Source organism: Maylandia zebra, linkage group LG13 (genome assembly GCF_041146795.1).
Source record: "Maylandia zebra isolate NMK-2024a linkage group LG13, Mzebra_GT3a, whole genome shotgun sequence".
NCBI lineage: Eukaryota > Metazoa > Chordata > Actinopteri > Cichliformes > Cichlidae > Maylandia > Maylandia zebra.
The window spans coordinates 25,331,252-25,353,907 of record NC_135179.1 but is presented as its reverse complement, the minus strand read 5'-3'; the positions used below and the strand labels follow the sequence as shown (position 1 = coordinate 25,353,907).

The 22,656-nt window shown below is 40.5% G+C and overlaps 2 protein-coding genes across 13 annotated transcripts in view; one reads left to right on the top strand and one right to left on the bottom strand.

Moving 5' to 3' along the window:
* Positions 1-10,191, bottom strand: part of ablim1a (actin binding LIM protein 1a) — a 41,634-nt gene extending 31,443 nt beyond the window's left edge. For 3 of the 11 annotated variants that reach the window (XR_013101405.1, XR_013101406.1, XM_076891861.1), the window contains exon 1: positions 1,948-2,481. Coding sequence is in view for 3 of the 11 variants with exons in the window: in XM_076891861.1 (XP_076747976.1) it covers positions 1,948-2,182 (235 nt within the window). In the remaining 8 variants the exon portion in view is untranslated. Of the gene's footprint in view, positions 1-1,947; positions 2,484-3,860; positions 4,164-9,767 lie in introns of those variants that run through there. The other 8 variants (XR_013101410.1, XM_076891862.1, XR_013101412.1 and 5 more) reach the window with 6 other exon arrangements.
* Positions 9,769-22,635, top strand: fhip2a (FHF complex subunit HOOK interacting protein 2). 2 transcript variants are annotated; one of them, XM_076891863.1, is made up of 18 exons: positions 9,769-9,785; positions 10,795-10,949; positions 11,937-12,015; positions 12,544-12,713; positions 13,736-13,840; positions 13,944-14,066; positions 14,192-14,413; positions 14,523-14,719; positions 14,894-15,008; positions 15,168-15,244; positions 15,345-15,537; positions 15,916-16,079; positions 16,641-16,787; positions 16,868-16,958; positions 17,119-17,262; positions 18,531-18,671; positions 19,664-19,767; positions 19,854-22,635. In XM_076891863.1, the coding sequence occupies exons 1-18, from the start codon at positions 9,779-9,781 to the stop codon at positions 19,963-19,965; spliced, it is 2,346 nt and encodes a 781-aa protein (XP_076747978.1). In that variant the 5' UTR covers positions 9,769-9,778; the 3' UTR covers positions 19,966-22,635. The 2 variants fall into 2 exon arrangements, with proteins under 2 accessions (XP_076747978.1, XP_004559756.2); XM_004559699.4 differs by lacking the exon at positions 9,769-9,785 and adding an exon at positions 10,629-10,672.
* Positions 22,636-22,656: the final 21 nt, after the last annotated feature.

Below are 22,656 nucleotides of genomic sequence, written 5' to 3'. Positions count from 1 at the left end.
TGCTGTATTTGGCGCAACTATGGATGATCCATGTTTGACTGTCAATTAATAACAAGCCTGTAAATTAGCAGGTTAAGTACTGTTATCATCTGATACGAGCATTTCATAGTAATTTGTATTATGGGTTCAGACCACAGCCAAACTGGCAAAAATGATTATGTTGCAAAAAAAAAAACATCACACGTGGAGTAAAAAACAGTGAAGACAGGCTGCACAGTTATCTCCGGCTTTATAATTATGGTTGCAAGACACCAGAGACACACATTGCACATACACATAAATGCATGAAAAAACATTTTTTTAAATATGCATTTTGAGACACTCTGTGGACTGGAGGATGATTTCTAGATTTTTATAAACTTGACAGAGAAAACAAATAACTAGGATGCACTCTTAAACTCTTTTGGAGCACAGACAGACTTAATTAACTCTCTCTCGCCGGATAATGACAGGCACTTCACCGGCTTCTATTTTAAAACAGGTTACAAAACAGTGAGAACTTTTTGAACACCAACCCTGTGCAACCTGGCGCACTTCTTTAAAGCGTATTTCACCCATTCCAGATTAACATTACTGTTATGTAGCCACCCTGAACACACAGAACTATATTTTTCCAACAAACAACTTCATTGGCATTTTTTGAGAAATGTTTTAACAATTTACCCAAACATAAAAACCACTTTTCTTTCCCCCTTTTTTGTTTTTTACCCACAACCCACACGGGGCTTAACTTGTTTTCATGTTTCTTTGAGGAATCGATGAAATATTTGTTGACCCCTGGATAACAGCACTTGGAGAGCAGGCTTAGTGCCACTCACATTCAAACAAACAATCATCAAGTGGAATAATGCAGGAGGGTTTATGGTGTGGGAACACAGAGCTTGTGTTGGGTTCAGCAATCATAGGCAACAATAGGCTTCGGGAGTGGTTATGGCTGAATAAGAGGATGACTATTTGTTCATTTCTGAGTGCTTTTTACAAACATCTAGTCTTATGAAAATCATAGAATTTATCCAGTCTCCCAAAAAAAAATGCATATATATTACTGCATATAAGCACTTATTGAATGTCACTGTCTCTGATTGATCTTAGCTGACAGCTAACCTCTGTAAACCTTTATCTGAAACCACCTTCCTTAAAGCTGGAAGCTCAAAATCACTTTTAGACACCAGCATTAGAAGGAACTTGCTGCCATGTGGTTTGCAAGTATTTATTTTAAGGACAACTCAGTGCCAAGCAATGATGTTTTTTACTACTTTGCCTGGCATGCAGTCAGAGAATGCATAAGGTCTGGAAATCTCAATCTGTATTAATGCCCATGTTCTAATCCTGATGTAAGCCACCATGTCACTTCCTCATGTACTGTTGTACCGTTGGCTTGGCAAAATTCAGCAAAATTGCCCTCGCATATGGCTTTGAATTATATAAGTATAAAGAGGAGGGTGATGAATTTTCTAACGTTTTTTTTATGTTTTCTGTGAGACTTTTTCAGTGTAATCATTGGATAACTCATGCAAGTGAGGCTCGCACAAAGAAACACAGGTCAGATGTGGAAATCCACAAGAGGTGTAGTCACACGCTGTCATCCAATTAGAACAAAGTGATCTCTGAGCAACAACTAATCAATTCACTTCGAGACACCTACTCACAAACAGAGCAGCCAGACTGCAATAGAGGGCTAAAATAAGAGTCTTTTGTTGTATAAAACAACTGCTAAAAAAAGGGCCGCTAGCAGGAAGAAAAATTATAAACTCTAATGTAACTTCAGCTAAAAGTGTCTTAGACTAGATGCACAGTCTATTTTTTGCATGTTATTGTGAATGTTTTATTGCTCGCACGGAGGTAAGGTAATATCACTACAGTTAGTTTTTATTATTTGGACAATAAAAAGCCTATAACAGAAGCTGAGTTAATAAACGCTGATCCATATGTTTTAACCTGTCCTACCTGTAGCGACATCGTTCAGCCTCTCGCTTAGATAATAGTCATTAGGGTTGAGGTACGGGAGCTGCTCCATGTACTGTTTAGGAATCAGGTACAGGACTTCCGCCACATGTCCATCCTCGATGATGGACATACGTTTTACCGAGCTCTTGCGTTTTACTCGGACGCGGTTGACACTTTGGCTGCGGCTGGAGCTGCACAGTTTGCTCAGGCTGTTGAGGTTGGGCACAGTAGGCATGGTGCCCTGCTCTCCTTCGACCGTCCCACAGAGAAGGGCGAAGCACTGCAGGTAGACGTCAGCCAGTGTTGGACTCAGACTCGCTCTGAAATACTTTCAGCCTTGGACATCGGGGGTGAGGGGTGTTCACAGAGGCACAGAAGCGAAACAAAGGAAGCTTGAAGGGTAAATTCAAAAGAACGCATCGTTAAACCTTGGCCTGGTTTCAAGAGCCGATGAACCGCCTTTGGTTAGGGTCCCTCCATCCATCACTTTTCAGGTGGCTTTAGGTAGCGTAGAGTAAGACGTAAGGAGACAAGCTTACAGTATGAGTGTCTTCAGCCCAACCAGCTTGGTGCCTTAAGCTGCTTAAGGCTGACGTCGAGCCACGATTATCTTCTGGGTGGGGTTTGATTTGTCTTTACGTTTTAAGTTCAATTACGCTGCTAAATAACAAGGTCCTTTTTTTAATCTTACATTAAGTTAGGTTCACACACAGAAAGAACAAATGGATCATTGTAGAGCATTACACTGACCCAAAGCATTCTTTCAAGGTTGGATTGCCTTGGGAGTCTGCCAGTCCCTTACAAGGTCAACAACCAGCAAGGTCGTTCCAGCAGGCAAAAACGCACAAATTCACTGTTCCTCATCAGCAGGATCAATAACATCTAAAGATCCTGTGAATACATTAGTGTTAAACTTGAAATGCAGACAAGTTATCCCTCCGTTAGCATTGAAATTGACGGCTACATCAATAGGATTTTGCTAAGTTGCAACGCAGTAAGAACACATGTTCTGGGTTTGAGTTAAATTTGCTTCTGCAAAGACTTGCACAATGTCATTCATTCTTGGCTCATTTCCTCCAGCCAAGAATCCATTCACATTCCTTGGAAATCTAAGTTTTTCATGAGGTAAAATCCACTGACAATAACCCACTAATGCTTTAAACCAACTGAAAATATGATAGTTTTGTTGACACAGAGTTGCTAGGAAATTGCTACGTAGTCACCAAACATATTTCAACATAATATCAACTAAGTGCAATAAAACAGAAAACTCCCTCCTGACATCTTAATTCTATCAAGCAGATAAGAGTAAATGAAACATGTCACGAAAGAATTAAACCAGAGTAGCGCACACTTGATGAAAAGCATAGCAGACAGTGACAAAGCACAAAATTTCCTTTTAGTCTGGAGATGCCCGGCTTGGCCTGCACTTCAAATTTAATGAATTTCCTCTTTGTCTGAGAGGGTGCACAGATAGGATATCTGGAGGTAGACTGGCTGCGTATAGTGCTATTACCATCAGGTACTTATCTAATTTTACTTCCTCTGGAGTCTTCTTGCAACCACACCTTCACTCAGGCAGTTAGACTTTCATTACAAGCAAAAATAAAAGTGTGACAGTGAAAGAACATGTACAGTCTTACACCCACACACGAGGACACATGTACCTGAGAGTAGCTGAGGACATAGTACTCTGCTGCAATGTGGCACTGCCCTCCAATCGTCATCCAGTCTGTGGTATGTTTGCCACAACTACCCACACACTCGCAACTCAACACGCTTAGAAAAACAAGACTGCTGTCCCTGCGCAGCTGAAAATCAGTAGAGCACATAAAATGCATCACACACATTCGCACAGCCTCTGCTGTTTCTCCATCCTTATCAACGCATAACAAACACCCCCCCTCTCTTACCATCTAGTCCGAAACAGGAGGTGATTTTTTGGGCGTAGTTGCAGAGCCCATCGTAGCCAGGCTGCTGCCTCACTGTATTCCTCTCCCCCATCTCTACACACTCCCACACACACCGTCCCGTCCGGCAGTGCTTTCACTCCTTCCACTGCTCATCAATTATTCAGGCTTTTGCCAGGACACATGCATGCGCGCGCACGCCGACCCTCGGAATTCGCACGTACAGTACATAAACACACAAACACACTGGGAGAGAGAAAAGTGCTGAGGCAGAGGGTCGTGCCGTTGCAGCGTGAGCAGCCCTCTCCGATGGTCGGATGAGAAGGAGACATCAGATTGGGTTACTGCAGAACGGAGCCGTGCCTCCTTTTTCATCCACCACTGATCATCAAGATAACACTGCACCGAGACAGGTACGCTGTGCAGGATGTGCAAACTGGTCAAGGAAAGGGCGGGGCAAAGCAGGAAGTGGAGGAAAATCACAGATGCACTAAGGTTTATGAGGCACACTTTCTTTGTTCATAGTAACTTGAAGTCCTGCATAATGAAATTACTTTCAGGACAAATTAAGTTACCTATAATTTTTCAGGCCCACAAAATTCTTGTGACTTTCATTAGTGCACATGCACATAAACAGCATGTAATAAAACGTACAACTGAGTTTGCAAGTTACAAAAATACTTTGGAAAACAGGACGGCATTTCTTCACAGTGATAGTGATGAAAGAACAAAAACATTACCTCAGGCATGGGCGAAACTTCCCTTAACACCATGCCTTTGCTAGGAAAATGGGGGAAAAGTGCGGTGATTTATTGAAACATGTGTACGCATATATGGAAATAAAGTAAATGAGAAAAACAAAGAATTGGTACAATTTTAAAGAGCTTGAAATATGATCTCCTTTGTTCTCACACAGCCTGAACTCACTTACACTACAAAAAATAATTTTGTTACATAAGTAGACTGTAAAATGTTATATTTAATGGAATCTGGTCAAATTAAATTTACTTGATTGGTTTATACCAGGCACATTTTCCTCAATGATTAATTTTATTTGATTGATTGATTTAAATAAAAAAGCTTTGATTTTGATTTCAGTTGCATTTTACTCAAAATTATTGCTACATGTTTACTGAAGGCAAAGAATACTTTTTTTAGGAAGCATTCTTCTAATTTATTTAAGTAATCTTCAGGATTACGTGACTGGAGGCCAGTCCATGACTGATAGTGTTCCACTGTGTTTCTATCCAGGTACGCTTTTACTGCATTGGCACTTTGTTTATGATGGATCAGACAGTTTCCATGGTATGGTGGATCAAAATCAAAATGTTATTTTTCTGCTTTCATAATTCCATCAAATTTGGACAAAATCCCCAACACCACTGGCTGGAATGTAGCCCCAAACATGATATAACCTCCCCTGTGTTTTAGAGACTCGTTGCTGTACCTCACTCCCAACATCTGTACATATGATGTAACAATGATTTGAACCAAAAATGTTCAAATTTGACCTGTTGCCACTAATTTCCAGTGCAGCTTTTGCATATTTGGCACACCTCAGGCTTTTCTCCCTGTTCCCCTTTCTTTAAAATGGCTTTTTGGCCGTGACAATTCAACTGAGATCATTTCTGTTGAGGCAGCAGATTAATCAGCTGAAGGGCCAGATGTATGTCTCTGGTCCTGCGTCAGCTTTTTGCTGGATTTTTTCTGATACTCTTCATCGGTCGTAGATAGCTTTGTAGGCCTACCATTTCTTCTTTTATGCTCCATTTGTCCAGCTGCCTCAAATTTTTTTTACGGAAACAATACTTTTTTTCAGCTAATATCATTCGCTGTAGCATTTTTCATAGATTCAGCAAGTTTTCTGTTATGTGTAGAAACAACATTGAATCTTTGCCATAAGTTAAGTGCATCTTTTATGCCTGGATGATTCACAGGTCAGTGTTAATAACTGCTTTATATTCTAGGGTCAATACAAAGCGTCTTGAGGTGACTGTTGCTGTGATTTGGCGCTATATAAATAAAACTGAACTGAAATGAATTGAATTAAAGTTTTAAGAGGTTTAATAAAAAAATTTTTTTAAAAAACACATTTGTCTGAAAATGTTCAGGTACAAGGACTGAGTGAAAACACACTCAGTGTCTAAAGAAAAACTTTCTTTGGACATTGGTTTCCTGAGAAAGTCTGGAGAACTATTACTCAAGACCACTTTGAAAAAGTGAGAGGACAGTCTGGCTCCTTAGAAGCAAAATATGAAGAAATGAGGGGTGGCCAAAACGTTTCCACAGTTAAATACATCCATAACTTTTTCACAAATCCCGCTAACATACTAACTAAAACGATCATTTAATCTGCTTGGTGGGTGTAATTAGACATTTAATTACATCCAACTGAAAAATTCTTTAGGAAAAAAGCACATATGAAGGATATTTTCAACACAATTTAAAGCTCTACAAAGCAGGAAACCACATATAAAATGCCAGCCTATACGACACCCGGGGTGTAGCTGAAAACATCATAGCCCCACATATTAAAGCTCAATAGTCCAACATGTTGTAAAGTAGCAAAGAACTGACAGCAAATATCCAGCACAAAAAAGTGATTATGCTAAGTAGCATAGCTGCTAGTTCGTTTCTTTTTTTACTTGATTTTTCCAATAATGTACTGTCGGTGGAGAAATTTGATATGCTCATCTCTCAAATACCACCACAATGTGACCTTGAACAATGCACTTAAGCCCCATTTGCTCTGGCTGAACTGCTCAATGGCCATTAATAGCAGACGCACACAGAGCAGCTCATAGGTACGACTGACCAGGATAATGGTTTTATGAAAAATAAATAAAAATTGAGTTAAGAGATTCTAGACAAAAGCAAAAGAGAGGACAGGAAATACGATGAGACTCAAAAGCCCAGAGAGAGCAGCACGCCCGCGAGGGTTAAGGTGGGGTGACTAATGGAAGGGCATCGCTACTACTGAGGTAAAAGCCGATGGCCTTGTGCTGATAACGGGGTGGGCGACTTCAAGGCTGAGAGCACAATAATAGCTTATACTCTCTGGACCACTGAAGGAGAGGCCCGTGATCATAAAGGGACACTGGCAGGAGAAAGTGTAGTAATTTGTGATGATTTTAAACTTCCTTTTTGCTCTTGGATGAAAATCAATCACCAAACGTGCTTCAGTTCTTTCCTGTATACAGTGAAATATTGATAATGACACCACTAGAGGTCTAAAACATGAACCGGGCAGACCATTAGACACTTCGTATTGACATCTCGAACATAAATCTCGAAGGAGAGTGGTCATTAGTTTAAATTACACACAATAGGGAACTGCAAGCAGCTGTTACAGTATTGCAGATTAGATTTTTAAAAATACTGTTAAAATTACTCTATATATATTGTGTCATAAGACATATGAAAAGTAACAAATTCTCACAACTGAGAAACTGGAAATTTTTAGCTTTTTGCTTGAAAAGTGACTTTGCTGAAAGCGTTTAGCAAAATAGTTGCAAATAGTTTTCTGAAAAATTAGATAACACTTAAAATATGGCAAAAAAAATCTGTGGAAATATATTCTGATAGGCCTCAAGATATTGAAACATACGTGCAGATTCTCTACAAAGTAAAGAAAAAGAACGCAATCATATTATGATAGCTAACCATACCAATAATGGCATGTCACGTGATTTGATACAAACTTGTTACAAAGTAAAGAAATTTGTGGTTTGTCGGTGTTTTGTTTTTTTTGCTGTGATAATACTTCTTGGCAATAATTCTATTTAGTTTTCCTTACATGTTGCCACATTTGTAAGAAAAATGCATTTGGGCAGCACCCATTAAAAATTTGCCAAACAGATGTCTGCCATTGACTCTTGTTTGGTATCGTTTATTGGATTGGATGATTGAAGTCTGAAGAAACAAGACAAACCCACCATTTAACAATTTATTCATCTAACAAACAGAGCCCTCTGCAGCATGTTGAGGAACCATGCAGAGCCACAACAGCCTGGCATCACCTCCTCATGGCTGGTCACACAGTCCTGTGGGATGGTGTCTTATTTTTCAACCGGCTTTTGTCACAAGTCAGCCAGTGTGGTTGTGTTGGTCACTCTGACATGAACAGCACGCCTATGCTGATCAAACAAGTGTTCAGTGGCCACTTCATTTTCAACTCCCAAATTCTGGTCGTGGTCTCTTATAAACCCCGCTTTGTGTGATGTGCATTATAATCTTGGAGGATAGAGTTCTCTAGAAATATGGTATTGTCCACTGGTTGCAGAATCTCGTCATCACCATCATACAGTACTTGGCCTTCCATTTGGAAATGGTACCAGGGCTCACCTGCTGCAACTTAGCTTTGCAGATGACGCAAGCCCTAACCAGATCTGTCAAACATGGCCTGTTTGGAGCAGACAACAACTGACCGCTCTACCAGGGTCCAAGCTCGCATGTGCAAGAGTCAAAAGGAGAATAAGCTGTTTGCCACTGACAAAGTGGCAAATTTTACATCAACTCTGCTGTTTCAACCCACAAATGCATTTTCCTTATAAATTGGAAGCATTTAAGGAGAAATAAACAGGCTTTCCAGGGGTATCAGGATTTTTTGCCAAGAAAGATTGTTACAACAAAAGAATAATCGTGTGTATTGTTTTATACTATCAAACATGTAATGTCAGATGACTTGATGTGACATACTGATGAAAAAGCTCTTGTTTGTGCCTGATTTATCCACATATTAGTAACCTCATGTTTGTCTAAACAGCACGGAGATGACTGGCATATACAACCATAGGATGTAGGATGCAATTAATTCCCAGGAATGGTGATTGGCTGTTTGCAGGAGCTTAAGTGTGCTAATCACATCTATGTACCACAGGGGCACTTTTTAAGCAGTGGGCTCTTAGCTTCATCGATCTCCACCAGCAGATACAGTAGTCCACATCGGTAATGGGAGGGAGTTCAAAGCCTTCTTGCTATACAAGGCTCTGTCATATAGAGTCTGGAGGGGAGATATCTGCTGAATAGTCAGCTTCTTTAGAAAAAAAAACAAAAAACGATGCTGTTTTACCCACTAAATGGATCAGACTGATCATAATGAACCAAACTACAGATTTAATATGATAACCCTGATGCCATGTTTAGCTTTTTATTCAGCTCTGGTCAGTCAGACCATCTGATCACAGCTATAGCAGGAACAGCTGGATGCTGTGCCTGAGCGCAAGGTCACCTGACAGAAATCCAAGACAGCACAAAAGCCTGTGGAAACAAGCTCCTCTTATCCACCTGCCTGAACTGTTTGCTCATACTCAGCCAAAAAATGTCAATCTTGCAAAAACATCTGGACAACTCAGACTGCAAGGAATTATAGTTTGTATTTAGCATGCATTTTCTAAAATAATAATAATAAAATAAATAAAAGGTACTTTCTATCACCTGATCTCACCGGTTAATCCTTACCAAATGATGATTATCAAACGCCTGCTGTTGACTGACTATTCTCCACCAACAGCCAGCAGGTTTGAACTAATGACACGCACCTCCCTGATTAAAGGAGCAATCACAGAGCAATCACAGAGCTGCTTGTCATTTTTTAAGGCTTAGATCTATCTTTAGGTTTTATGGAGAGCAACGAAGTAAGTTGTAGGCTATTAAAAAAAAGAAAAAAGGGAGAAAGACTGCAGCGGTGGAAGCTGTAGTTTCAGCTATGCACCGGTGTAACCTACTTACAATATCAGTGTCATTACCGCAGCCCGATCCTCCGTAAGACGGTGCAGCGGGACTCCCTTCTCCATCTCACCCATCCTCGAACCGAGATCCCCTCCTCCTCCACCACCTCCTCCAACATCAAGAGACTTTCCCCCCTCTGTATGTACTGTTATGAAGGCTTCTGCGGCAAAAGATACTCACCTCTAGCAGACATGCCCGGTAGGTAGAGTCTCTTCTTTCTTTGCCGAAATGAACGGGAGAAGATGGCCCGGTGCAGCTGTGCAGAAGGTTGACAGTGGGATATTTCTGATGCTTTAAGTTTGAGCCTGTCATTTATTGGGATTGAGCGCAAGGACACACATACAGCCTGCGATTTGGTGGACTAGACTAGAACGAGCGGTGAAGAGGCACTTTCCAGCGACAGGGCGTGTCCTGGATCAGGCAGCATCCCTTTTCCCCCCCTCTCTTATTTTCCAACAAGTTTGTGCCCATATTTGAACCTAATATCACGGAATTATTAAGGAATAAATTAAATCATGCTTGAAATTCCTTGCCTGCAGCTGCTGTCGGCTCACCTAAACGTTAAACCGGGTATAGCCTACTTTCTGCCGGGGATGACTGTGCTGTTCTGGACGTGAGTTGGTCTAAATCATAAAGTTGACAGCACTCAGGAGATGTGACTGTTGTTTCCCCCCCTGTTTTCCCATTAATATGACTACTTCTCTGGCAAACTCCTCCCTCACGTGACCTCCTAAACTTTACTCTTAAAGTGACACTTTAAGCAAGCATATAAACTCTGTCCTGCAGCGGAAAAAACGCCTAATTTCAGATGGGAAATCAGTGCATTATCAGGGAGAGTATTTATAGTTATTAATTAACACTTCACTTGAGCTTATCGGTGGCTAAACCTGTGCCACTGAATATATGAAGCGAACATGTTTAACTGAATGTTGATCTCGGTTTGTTATTGAATTTATTGGTTTATAACTCAATTAGTATGCCTTGATAGTTGTCAACCATCAGAAGGGCTTGTTTAGTGCTCTCACGCCCCCTGGTGGTTGTCTCCATAACAAGCGTTTGGCGAAGGAAGTGCCACCGTGTCCAAAGTGAGCCTACGTTAACTCTCTGTAGACGTCTTGTTTACAGTACCTGTGCCAGGCCTGTAAAGTCCTGTTGTCGACAACGTGCTACGTGTTTTATTGCTTACATTTTTTTCTTTCGTTACAAGGGTCATTGTATGAAACCTCCAATCTGGATCGAGGTAGTAGCAATAGGAAGAAGAAGATAGAGGAATTCTCTAGGTCTTCTCGAGAGAAACTAGTCCAGTCGAAGAACAAAATGTTCTCCAAATTTACGTCCATTCTCCAGCACGCTGTAGAAGCGGTAAGTTTTTAACCGATGTTGATTTTATTTGTTGCCTGGCTTTTGTGTTACGTCTTTCTTTTGTTTTCCAGACACCATATATCACTACGCCAAACAAGGCTATCGTAGCTAATTGTTAAGCTAACCAATTAGCTTCGGCTAACGTTAGCGCTTTGTGTTTTTGTTGTCAGTTTGCTCATTCTGGTTACCTATGAATGTGCCTGAGTATGTGCCATGACAAAGTACTAAGTAGCCTTTTTTGTAATTGCAGCATGTCATCTGTCTGCATATAGCTTGGTAAACTGAGCTTGATAGATGCCGAGTTAGCTTATAATACCACCGAGATGCTAAGCTAACATTGTAGCTAGCTATCCCGTTTCAAACAGAAGGCTCTCGTCTTCAGGAGTGGTGTCAGAATAATTGGGTAACCGTGTTTGATATTGCGCAAACGCCTTAACGTTAATACCAAAGGGAACATGTGTGAGTTGTCCTCCTCAGCAGTATTTAAGAACTCAGTATTAGCATGCTATCACGCCAGGCAGACAACTAGCTAGAAACCAGTAATAACGTGTCTCAGCTCTGTTTTCCAGCTGTTTGAAACCACGCACAATACAGGCAACTCAAAGTGAATAACTCTGACTTCAAATGCGGTCAGACTATCAATCCACTTCTAAATAGCACTTACTGAGTAAACGTCCAAAATCAACTTACAACTCTGGGACATACTGTTATATTTGTTTATGTATTTTAAGTAGATTTCAAATAGTAAAACTCTCATGTTACCTGACAACGAAATCGTTTACGCCATTATAAATGTTTTTGCAAACTGCTGGGCTTGAAATGCGATCACATCACAATCAAGGTGTCTTGTAGCTGCACATGAGAACCATTTAGCACGAGAATATATTAATGTCTCTGTTTGAAAGTGAGTGATATATGTAGAAATGTAATTATAATCATTAGTCTCTCGATTATCATAAGCTCATCTTTTCAAAATTTCTTTTTCAGCTTGCCCCTTCGCTGCCATTACAGGAAGACTTTGTCTATCACTGGAAGGCCATTACACATTATTACATTGAGACTTCTGGTAAGGACTGTCTGAAACAATAAGTTAGAATCTATATCTTGACATCCACACAGATTCATGTAGTGATTTTTTTTTTTTTTTTTGGGGGGGGGGGTAATCTTGTCACAAGTAGCTTTGTTTGGTTTTGCCTGATGTTCTTATTTTTGATGCTGTCATTTACTGCACCAATCTAATATCGGTGCGCATGTTAGAAGCTCCCCACTCTGTGAAAAGAAGATTAAATGGAAAAACTTTACTGTGCAGTCAAATGTAATATTGGCTGCCATCAAAATGAACTAATACTGTCCACACCACTGTCCACAATTGATGATCAAACTTTCCTAATTATGCAGTGTGTCAGAAAGATGACTGACATATTTTATAAATGTAACTACAAATGTGTTATGTTGTTACTAGCTGTGCTTCTGTATGTGAACAAAAAATGTGAAAAACAAATGAAGCTGTTGCATGGACTGCTAAAGATTGGTAAGGCATTTTCCCCTCATGTTTTTAATATTTCTCATATCTTTCTATGAATTTGCTTGTTAGATGACAAAGCGCCAGTTACAGACACCAACATCCCATCCCACCTGGAACAGATGCTGGACATCCTGACCCAGGAGGAAGCCGAAAGGGAGTCTGGAGAGACAGGACCCTGCATGGAGTATCTCTTACACCATAAGATCCTGGAGACTCTCTACACCTTGGGCAAGGCAGATGTAAGGCACTCATGCTTTTGCTGACTACATACAGGAAAGTAAACATAGAGTCCTAATATTGACACTATGACTATTTTTGTTATAATGAGTTGATGATTGTAATTCTCTCACTGATAAATTAAAAAACTTCAGCGAGAAAGTAGCAGGAAATGTACAGGTGGAGTTGAAAGTACAGGCCAGTTAAAATAGTTGATGGCTGCGTTAGCACAGCATTTGGCTACATTTCTAGTGAGGTGGAGGCCAGGTTATGTTGAAGGGTTTCAAAGGTGTTTGCTGTTACGAAATAGCTGTGGTAAAGATATGCTGCTAAACTATAAATATCCAGTTATTTTGGTTGTTCAATAGTCTGTTTGATTATTGTTCCTAAATATATGATAAGCAGTTTTTTTTCTCTTCACTTAAAAAAAAAAAATCTAAGCTTAAGGATTTTTTCACTTTCCAGCTCTAACGATTAGTCTATAAACATTGAAGAGTGCAAAGGACAATTTGCAAGGCTTTAGTTGCTGGAGGTGAACATAAAACTCCCGAAAATTGCAGAGCAAGTTTCATGTCCTTCATTCAGACTGACATGTTGTTGTTGTAAAATACAAATTTACAGTAAATCCTTACTGCCGTGAAGACAGTGTCAGTGACTGGTCAGATTAACAAGAAACAACTGTCACAATATAGACGCCCATTTAAGTAACCTGACTGTCAAAACTAGTGTGCAGCACATAAATAGGCCTGTTCTGTCAGTGTTGTGTCAACGTCTGAATGAAGCTGTGGGAAACAGTCAAGGTTAAAGCTTTCTGTGTCTGGATGTCATTATGCTGTCACTGTCACAGACTGATGGAGCCAGAATTGGTCTGTTTTCTATGTGTGTAAATAGCAGTATTGTTGAATAGCAAGGTTGTGATTTAAACTGTGAGCACTGGGTCTATGGAGGTTGGTGTAGGCTGACACTTTCTGTCACGAGTAGTAACAGTAAATACAAAAACTGTCACTGGCATCATGAAGTTCAATAAATGGTGTTTTCCCACCAGTGTCCTCCTGGAATGAAGCAGCAGGTGCTCACCTTCTACACAAAGCTGCTGGCACATATTCGACAGCCCCTCCTGCCACACATCAACGTCCACAGACCTGTACAGGTGAGAAGTGCTGCAGTCTGGATTTCCTAAAAATATTCTGCTAACTGACACATTGTGTAACTTGCTTGGATCTTGTTTTGTGACTGTGACGTGACCCTGTCAGAAACTGATCCGTCTGTGCGGTGAGGTGCTTGCTGCTCCTACAGAAAATGAAGAGATCCAGTTCCTTTGTATAGTCTGTGCCAAACTGAAGCAGGACCCTTATCTCGTCAACTTCTTCTTAGAGGTAGGCTGCTAGGGCACCAGAGATCTGCACAATTGGGGAAATATTTCACAAGCAAATATTTCTTCTTTTTTTTTTTTAAGCACATCATTCAGAGAGTATGTCTTATCCTTGACGTTGTTTGTTAGAATAAGTCAAAGAGACCTGAGATAAAGAGCCCTGTGGCAACAGAAGGGGGGAAGGAAAACGCCTTGTCTCCAGACACTGGTCAGTTTCTGGCACAGGAACAAGCTGACCACCAAGATGAACCACAGGCTGCAGCTGCTGTCTCCACATCCAGTCCAACAAGTAACAATAACAGCAACAACTACAATCTGGTCACCTCCCTGCTCAACCTCACAAAGAGTCCTGTAAGTGTTCCCTGTATGAAGATGATTTATTTATGTATGTAAAGTCTTTCTCTTTTGAAGCTCTCAATTTGAAATCATGAGCTGTGTCATATATTTTTCCTGTCCACAGGATGGCAGGATTGTGGTGAAGGCTTGTGAGGGCCTGATGCTGCTGGTCAGTTTACCAGAGCCTGCTGCTGCCAAGTGTTTGACTGAAAACACAGAGCTCTGTGAGCTTCTCACCGACAGGCTGGTCTCCTTTTATAAAGCCCTGCCACAGTCCATGGACCCCTTGGACATTGAGACTGTAGAGTCGGTCAACTGGGGGTAAATTTCTCAGTAAAACTTCATACTAAATAAAGTGACTCATAAATACTTATCTGCAGATCTGATTATTCCTGAAATAGTGTGCTCTGCTGAATACTATTTTTAGTGGTTTTATTATTTGATTTATTTGAATCCGTCCTTTAATACCTGTATTTTTTCTTCTCCCTCCTTTAGTCTAGATGTATATAACCTGAAGGAGGATGCTGCTGTCTTCACAGGGAAGAGGGCTCTCATCTCCTTCTTGTCCTGGCTTGATTACTGTGATCAGCTCATCAAGGAAGCACAGAAGGTTCTTACCCAGTGCTGACTCACTGTATTTTGATGACTCATATCATGAACAGACAGAATAAAAGAGTCTTTCCAAGGAAGTTTTTTTTTTTTTTTTTAATAAATTAAATACACAAAAGGCTGAACAACATTTTTTTGTCTTGTCTTCACTGTCTTGCAGTCAGCAGCTGCAGTGATGGCAAAAGCAGTGAGAGAAAGATTCTTTGTTTCTGTGATGGAACCACAGCTTATGCAGACGTGAGGCCCTCTTTGAAACATCAATCATCATGTTTGTGGTCCTGTCAGTGTGCTACAGGCGTTGTCATGACTGCTGCTGTGGGTTTGTGCATTCATGTAGGTCTGAGGTTGGCATCCTGACCTCGACAGCTCTGCTGAACAGAATCATAAGGCAGGTGACATCGGAGGCTCTGCTGCAGGAGATGGTTTACTTCCTGCTGGGAGAGGAGAGAGAACCCGAGACTTCAGCTACAATCGCTCAGAATCCACTTAGACACAGACTCATCGAGCACTGTGATCACCTGTCAGATGAGGTTATTATACTGCATGCATCTTTACCACTATTTATTTCTGCAAACCCAACTCATTCAGGCCTTAATATTACACTTTTTTTTATACTGAATTGTAGCTAATATCTTTAAAAAGCATAAATGGCCATCTGCCTTTCAAGGACTCTGAGTTCCAGCGAAACATATGATTAACCCAAAGCCCATGAATTTTAATTAGTATCTGTAAGAGCCATTGTAGTCTTTTTCATCAAACAAAAGGCAGCTGAATCATCTGTTTGATTCTTCAGCAGTCGCTGCCTACTTTTCTGTTAGTGAGAAAACACTTAACTAGCTTAACTGCTTTTGCACTCTTTGCACTTATTGAATGAGAAGAGCCTTACTCCTTTCTTTATCCCACCTCAGATCAGCATCATGACCCTGCGGCTATTTGAGCAGTTAATCCAGAAGCCCAACCAGCACATCCTCCACAACTTGGTGCTGCGCAGCCTGGAGGAGAGGAATTACCTGGAGAATAAACCACAGGAAGAGCGGGAGCCGCTCGAAAATGGCCAGCCTCATGATGCTGTGTAAGGACCCCCTTATGACCTTTAACCTCCCCTGAGCTGCTGGAAGTTGAAGATCCTCTGCACAAATGCAACAATTTTGAAATAAAACCAATGCATGAAGTAGCTGTGTTTTCAAGATATCTTATTACTTCTCATGCATAATTAGTGTGTGTTTTAATTGGTCAAATTCCTCTGAGCCTTGATTATGTAGGCTCACAAAAATGCAACTCGGCTAATTATTTACATAAATCAAGGCTGTGTGAGACTGAAACATAATGAGAAATAATTTGCATGTTTCTTCTTGTGCACAGTAATGAAAATCTCAATTAAGACGAACTCTCATAAGAGCTTCTTTCACTTGGTAATTGATTGTTTTTCATTCAGTAGCATTCAGTTGCTTGATGCATTAGTGTTATAATATATTTTCTCAAATAATCAATTTGAAGCCTTGAAGGACATACAAAGCTCCAAGCTGCCACAGACACACAAAGGGCCATAAAATACTGTGATGCAGATGTGGGTTTTCTCAAATGCGCAGGGATCTGAGGCAAATCACTTTATGAATAAATGTTTTCTCTACAGAGATCTTGAGGAGGATCCACTGTTTGGTGATGACCTTTCTCCAGAGAGGAAGCTGTCTGGGTCTGACTGGCTCAGCACTTCTCCACCACAAAGTCCTGACCATTCAAAGTCTGAGGGGAAAACAGAAGTCCACAAGATCGTGAACAGGTGCGCAGTTTGTTCATGGTGATGCACCGTGCATCGCTCAGCTCAGCTCAGTTCTCACTGTTAAACTCTGTCACCTGCAGTTTCCTGTGTCTGGTCCCCGATGAGGCCAAGTCATCATATCACGTTGAAGGCACAGGATACGACACCTACCTCAGAGATGCACACAGACAGGTGAGAGTGCTGTAGGTTACTGTAAAGCTTGTGACACACTGGACAACAAATAGAGAAAAATCTGTCACAGTGCTCTCTGGGACTGTTTTGATCCCCTGACAGTGCTGCAGCAGCTCATTCTGTATTGCTGCTTATTATTTTTCTTCATTGTTATTCTCAGTTCAGGGACTATTGTGGCATCTGCCAGCGGTGGGATTGGAGGGGAAATCCAAAGCCTTTTGAGAAGTGTAACTTGGACATCCCGTTCTTTGAGGGCCACTTCCTTAAGGTTCTCTTCGACAGGATGGGTCGCATCCTAGATCAAGTGAGTGTAATCTGTACTGCAGTATTTTCATAATTCAGATCAAGTGCTTGCTGTAGTGTTGATATATGCATTAATTCCTTCTTACTCCTCCGTTCCAGTAAAGCAAGAGAAGGTTAAAAAAAAAAAAAGTTCAACTTTAGTTCTAATTAAATAAGTAGTGTAAATACAGCTGTCGAGTGAGATCCACACAAATTAAAATGAAACTAGTTGATTATTCAAACTGATTTAATGTTCCCACACTTCCAACAGTTATTAGATTTGCTGCTGTCAGAAAAAAATGAAACACTGCTGCTTGCAGTTTACTGTGAGTGATGCCTCTCATGTTGGGCTTACAGAGATTACAGAGATTTTCTATTTTGTTTGCTTAATAATGACCACTGAAAGCCAGAACTTTACGGTCATTGTGAAGATGACTAATAAAGATTCAAAGGAAATATTCACTCTTTGGAACATGGGTTTGTTTCAAATTAACACGGCCCTTCTGCTCACCAGTGTCCAATTTACATTAAACTTTTAATAATATGAAATTGTAGCGTCACTTTAAATACTTTTCATGATATGTAATTTTGTTTATTTTCAAAAATGGTCTGTCGACCCACTTTGAGAAAAAATATTAAAGACAAAATCATGATAATTTCCTTGCCCTTTCTTACCATCAGAATTAATCAGAATCTGTAATCTGGCACAGATACATTAAAAAGATGTCAGATAATTGACTAGTAAAAATATGAAACAAAATCTTATATTTGAGTACACACCGATAAAAAACTTCACAGTGCAAAAGACAACTAGTGAAAAATTCTCTGTGATATATAGTTGAATTTCACACTGTAAAATAAAGCGTGCACTTGAGTTTCAACAGCAAATTCTGAGTTATAAAAATGAATAAAACGTGATTTTCATGCTGGGTTGAGCAAATATAACAAGCTGTACCACAGAAACAACAATAAAATAAATTAGCTTCACATATCAAATACTTTTGAAGATTTAAAAGTTTACAGCACGTCGTATATATGTTCGGACCTAAAACTGTGACATTGTTGTTGCGAATCGGAGATGCTCAAGCAGAACATGAATGAACAGAATGACTCAAGTAGAGTTTGGAGCGTATTTAGGAAATCAAAACTAAAAGCTGTCAGTCAGTCGGTTACGTAAATAAACTCTCACTTTGTGTTGTTTTCATGTTACTTATTGTGAAGGAAAATTTTCAAAACTCTCGATCAGATCATTTTAATTTATTTAAATCTTCTTGCCTCTCTGTCCTCCAGCCCTATGATGTCAACCTGCAGGTGACTGCCGTGCTGTCCAAACTGTCTTTGTTGCCACACCCTCACTTGAATGAATACCTGCTGGACCCCTATATCAACCTGGCCCCTGGATGCAGGTCCCTGTTCTCTGTCATCGTCAGGGTAAGGTGCCCATCTTGATTGTGCTACAGCTGCAACTTGCAATCTTGTTTCCTTTTAAAGTAGTTGACCAGGATGTGACCGCTCGAGTCATTTGTTGTCTTCAAAGGAATTTTGATGCACAAGACGGCGATTAGATGGACTCGGTCTGCTGTCACTTTGGGAATTAATGGGATTGAGTCGGCAATTACATGCAATCTGTTTGTGAAAATACGATGATTAACTGCGATTAATCGGTGAAAATATTTCTCAAATATTGACATAGTTGCTGCAAAATCACAAAGATGTTTGGCAAAATTGCTTTTATAAACATAACCAGTTGGAAACCAGTTCAGTCGAGTCCCCTATTGCAAGGAGGCATGTCTCAGATGAGAGGATTGTTGGAAACATGTTGTCAGTCTGTCTGGGAGTGACTGGACTCAGCTCGAGTCAGATTGTTTGGAGACAGTTTGCCTCCCAGTAGTTGCCCTGTACAAAAAATAAAAAGTGGTCACTGCAGCTGCTTGGAGTTGGACCCCAAATGCAAAACGATTTCAGTGCAACCCCTGGGCAACTAGCAATGTTTCTGGTTGCAAGGAGGTAGCTGTCCTCTTTTCATTCTAGTGTGACTGATCCATTAGAGTGTAATTATCTTATCCATCATTGATAGGAGACACTTCGTTGCCCAGAGCTCAAAGCCCAACTTTAATTTGTGTGCTGGGAGATTTATTACTTTTCTTGATTGATTAGTGCTGCTGCGTGCCATTTTGAATCTGGCTTCATGGTAATCTTGCTCACCCTGCTTCTTACCGGCTACAACACCAACTCGTTTTATTGTGGGAGTCAGTTCAAATCCATGAAATCTGAAGTGGAACACAATGTAAAAGTAGTTTTAGATAGTAGTAGATGTGATTTACTGCTGTTGCTCAAATTAGCTGCTGTGTTTTTGTAATTGCTCTGCATTCGTGTGTGTGTGTGTGTGTGTGTGTGTGTGTGTGTGTGTGTGTGTGTGTTAGGTGGTTGGAGATCTCATGTTGAGGATTCACCGTATCCCAGACTTCACACCCAAACTCTTGCTTGTGAGGAAGAGATTATTAGGCATGGAGCCAGAGGGCATCACGTACGTACTTCCACATGATTCTGGGTCGTATGTTCTGAGGTGACTTTCAGGGGATATTCTCACCTTTCTGTTTGCCCTCCCTTTAGTATCGACCACATGACCTTGCTGGAGGGGGTGATTGTGCTGGAGGAGTTCTGCAAAGAGTTGGCAGCCATCGCCTTCGTCAAATACCACGCAGCTGCCTCGTCCTCGCCGTAATCGTCCTGCTGTTCGTCCATCTGCCTCGACCGGGCAGACAGGTCAGGATGGAACTGGGCTATTGGAGGTGCCGTAGTACCGGTGGCACAGGGTCGGCAAAATATTACCACTAACTGTTCATCTCTGTCAGACTGTTAAAGCCCACACCGACGGGTGTCATCACTCCCCTTCCTCTGACCTCTCGGGCTTCACTATAAAACTGTCTCAGTCTTGTTTTTGAGCACAGACAGACACTGTCCAGCCAGCAGAGGAATAAGAGGAGGAGAGAGGTTGGGGTGCAGAGAAATGTTCACTGGACTCTTTTGAGCCTCTGCAAATTTTCTCACAGCCCCATCCTTCCATCTTTGTTTTTCACCTGCCAAAAGATGACAGCCCTGTAATTTACTACATCAAGGAGGAAAGATGTTTGTGTATTTATTTTCTGTCCCATTACCACCCATCTGTAAATGTCATTGCCTTAGTGTGGACTCACACCTTTCAGTTAAAGAAAACTGTTTCCTTTTGAAACATTTTTTTTAATCTTTACCCCTCACATCGTTGTCTGTTTGAAGACAAGCAGAATCATCACGTGCGTATATGTACCTGTAGTTACATCTAAAGAGCTGTAGTGTTTGAAGATGCTGCGCTCGTGTTTTAAATGCCAAGTCATCGTATTTATTTGTCTGCTTTCAGGTTGCCTTTTTTTTAACTAATGTAAACAGTCTGTGTAATGACTGACTGAGAGGATCCTCTTTAGTGTTCATTTTCTTTCCTCAGTTTGTAAGTGCTTCGCTCTGAAAGCTCATCTGTAATCACCGTCATCCAAAGATATCACCATCCGTCGCTTTTTGTTAAATGAAAATGGTGAATTTGCAAATTCTGCCAATTTGCACATGGACCTTCATTGCACTTGTTACATTATAAGTTCATTGGTTTGTCGAGACGTCTTTGTGCAGACTGCGTATCCAGTGTTGGAATTTTCATACACCAGTGTTTGATATATTTTAAGACATGCTTGTTTTATTTGTGTTTGCACGCTTTCTCTATAATTATCGATTAATTTATTTGATCCATTCAAGGGAAAACATGGCGAAACCAACCCTATTGATTTTATTTATCAGTCGTAAATAGGACTTGGGGCATGCAACACAATGTTTTTCTTCCTTTTGTTGGCTTATTACATTTAAAACTTTATTTTGGGTTGTTTGCATCTACAAGTTGTAAACAGTTGAACCACATTTGGATTTCAACTTTTCCTTTTTTTTTTTTTGTCCAATGATTCCCAAGAACCACGGTAAATTAGATTGGAGGAAACCCTTTAAAAGGAGTCCTGTTTTCAGTTAGGAAACTGTTGGAGTAGTTGTAGGAGCTCTGAGCTCCTTCAAAGGTTATCATGACTTCCTACAATGTGTTGCGTTTACTTGCAGTGTTACTTTTATATCCAAATCTTGAATGGCAAGGAAATGTACTCGGTGCTGTGTATTGTTGGGGCGGATTATGTGCTCGTATGTTGTGCGGATCTCTCGGGACGTGAAATTAAGCGTCTCGGCTCACAGATCAATTATGAATTACAAAAAGGATTTGAATTAGTCTGTATCAATATGCTACTTAATGTAACTTTTGTTGCTTGTGTGTTCCCAGTGTGAATGTTTCCGTTCTATGGGATGGTCTTTGAGCACTGAGTTTGATTTAGTTGCGTAACTTTGCTGTGGAGAATCATTCATTGAAGCCATGACTCGCTGGTCTTGATCCTTTGTTTTTGCACCCATTTCCTCCTGGCCCCACCTCGAAACCATCACTTAAGCTACATTATGCAATTGCTTGCAATGAATCAAATTTGCACATCGTCTTCATCAATGTTTTTAATATATATTTACACATCAAAAAGCTTTTTTTCTCTTTCTTTTAAATATTTTGTTGCGTGAACCAAAAAAAGAAAAGTCGAGGATGTCAGGAGAGTAACATTTCTACTTTAATTTTAAACCTTTGTTTTTGAACCTGTCAATTGTTCACACTTTTTTTAAATCAACCGTGTTTCCAACCTTTTCTGTATAGTTGTATATTGTAAGTGTACACTAGCAATAGATATACTAGCTGGTGTAAATGCATGCTTCTACATTATTTTTTAAAGGCAGTCCAGCCATCTGTGACGATTTCTCTGCTGTCAGCACTTTGGTCTTTGGAAATAAGACGCCTTACTTCACACTGTGGATTTCTGAGGGCTCCTGGAATCAGTGTGGAAGGGGGTTTCTGCTTCTTTGCAGTCTGTTGTAATCTTACTATGCTTCTCTTATGTTATGTGGGCTTGTTTTGGTTTGTGAAGATATACAGGACTCTGTGTAGTCAAAACTCTGATGCCAGTTAATTTCATGTCTTGTCATCTTAGACCAATCACTGTATCATGTTGATCACTGCTCATCTCTTAAATAGGAAGAGTGTTCTACTTCCATCTCATTGGGGTTTCATTCTGTGATTGTGCGATGGCTAATTTAAACAGGAAAAGGTGCACGCTCGCGCCTCCCAATGCTTCAGAATACCGAGAAGCAATCACTGCAGTATTGTGCGCACTCAGAGGCATCGGTTGATTTATTCCTCATCAGCTGTCTTCATCACTGCTCTTATACACACAAAAGGTTTCATTCAGGACAATATGGTTTTGACATTCTCCGTCCCAATTAAAAAAAAACAAAACAAAGTTCCTCAGCAGGAGAT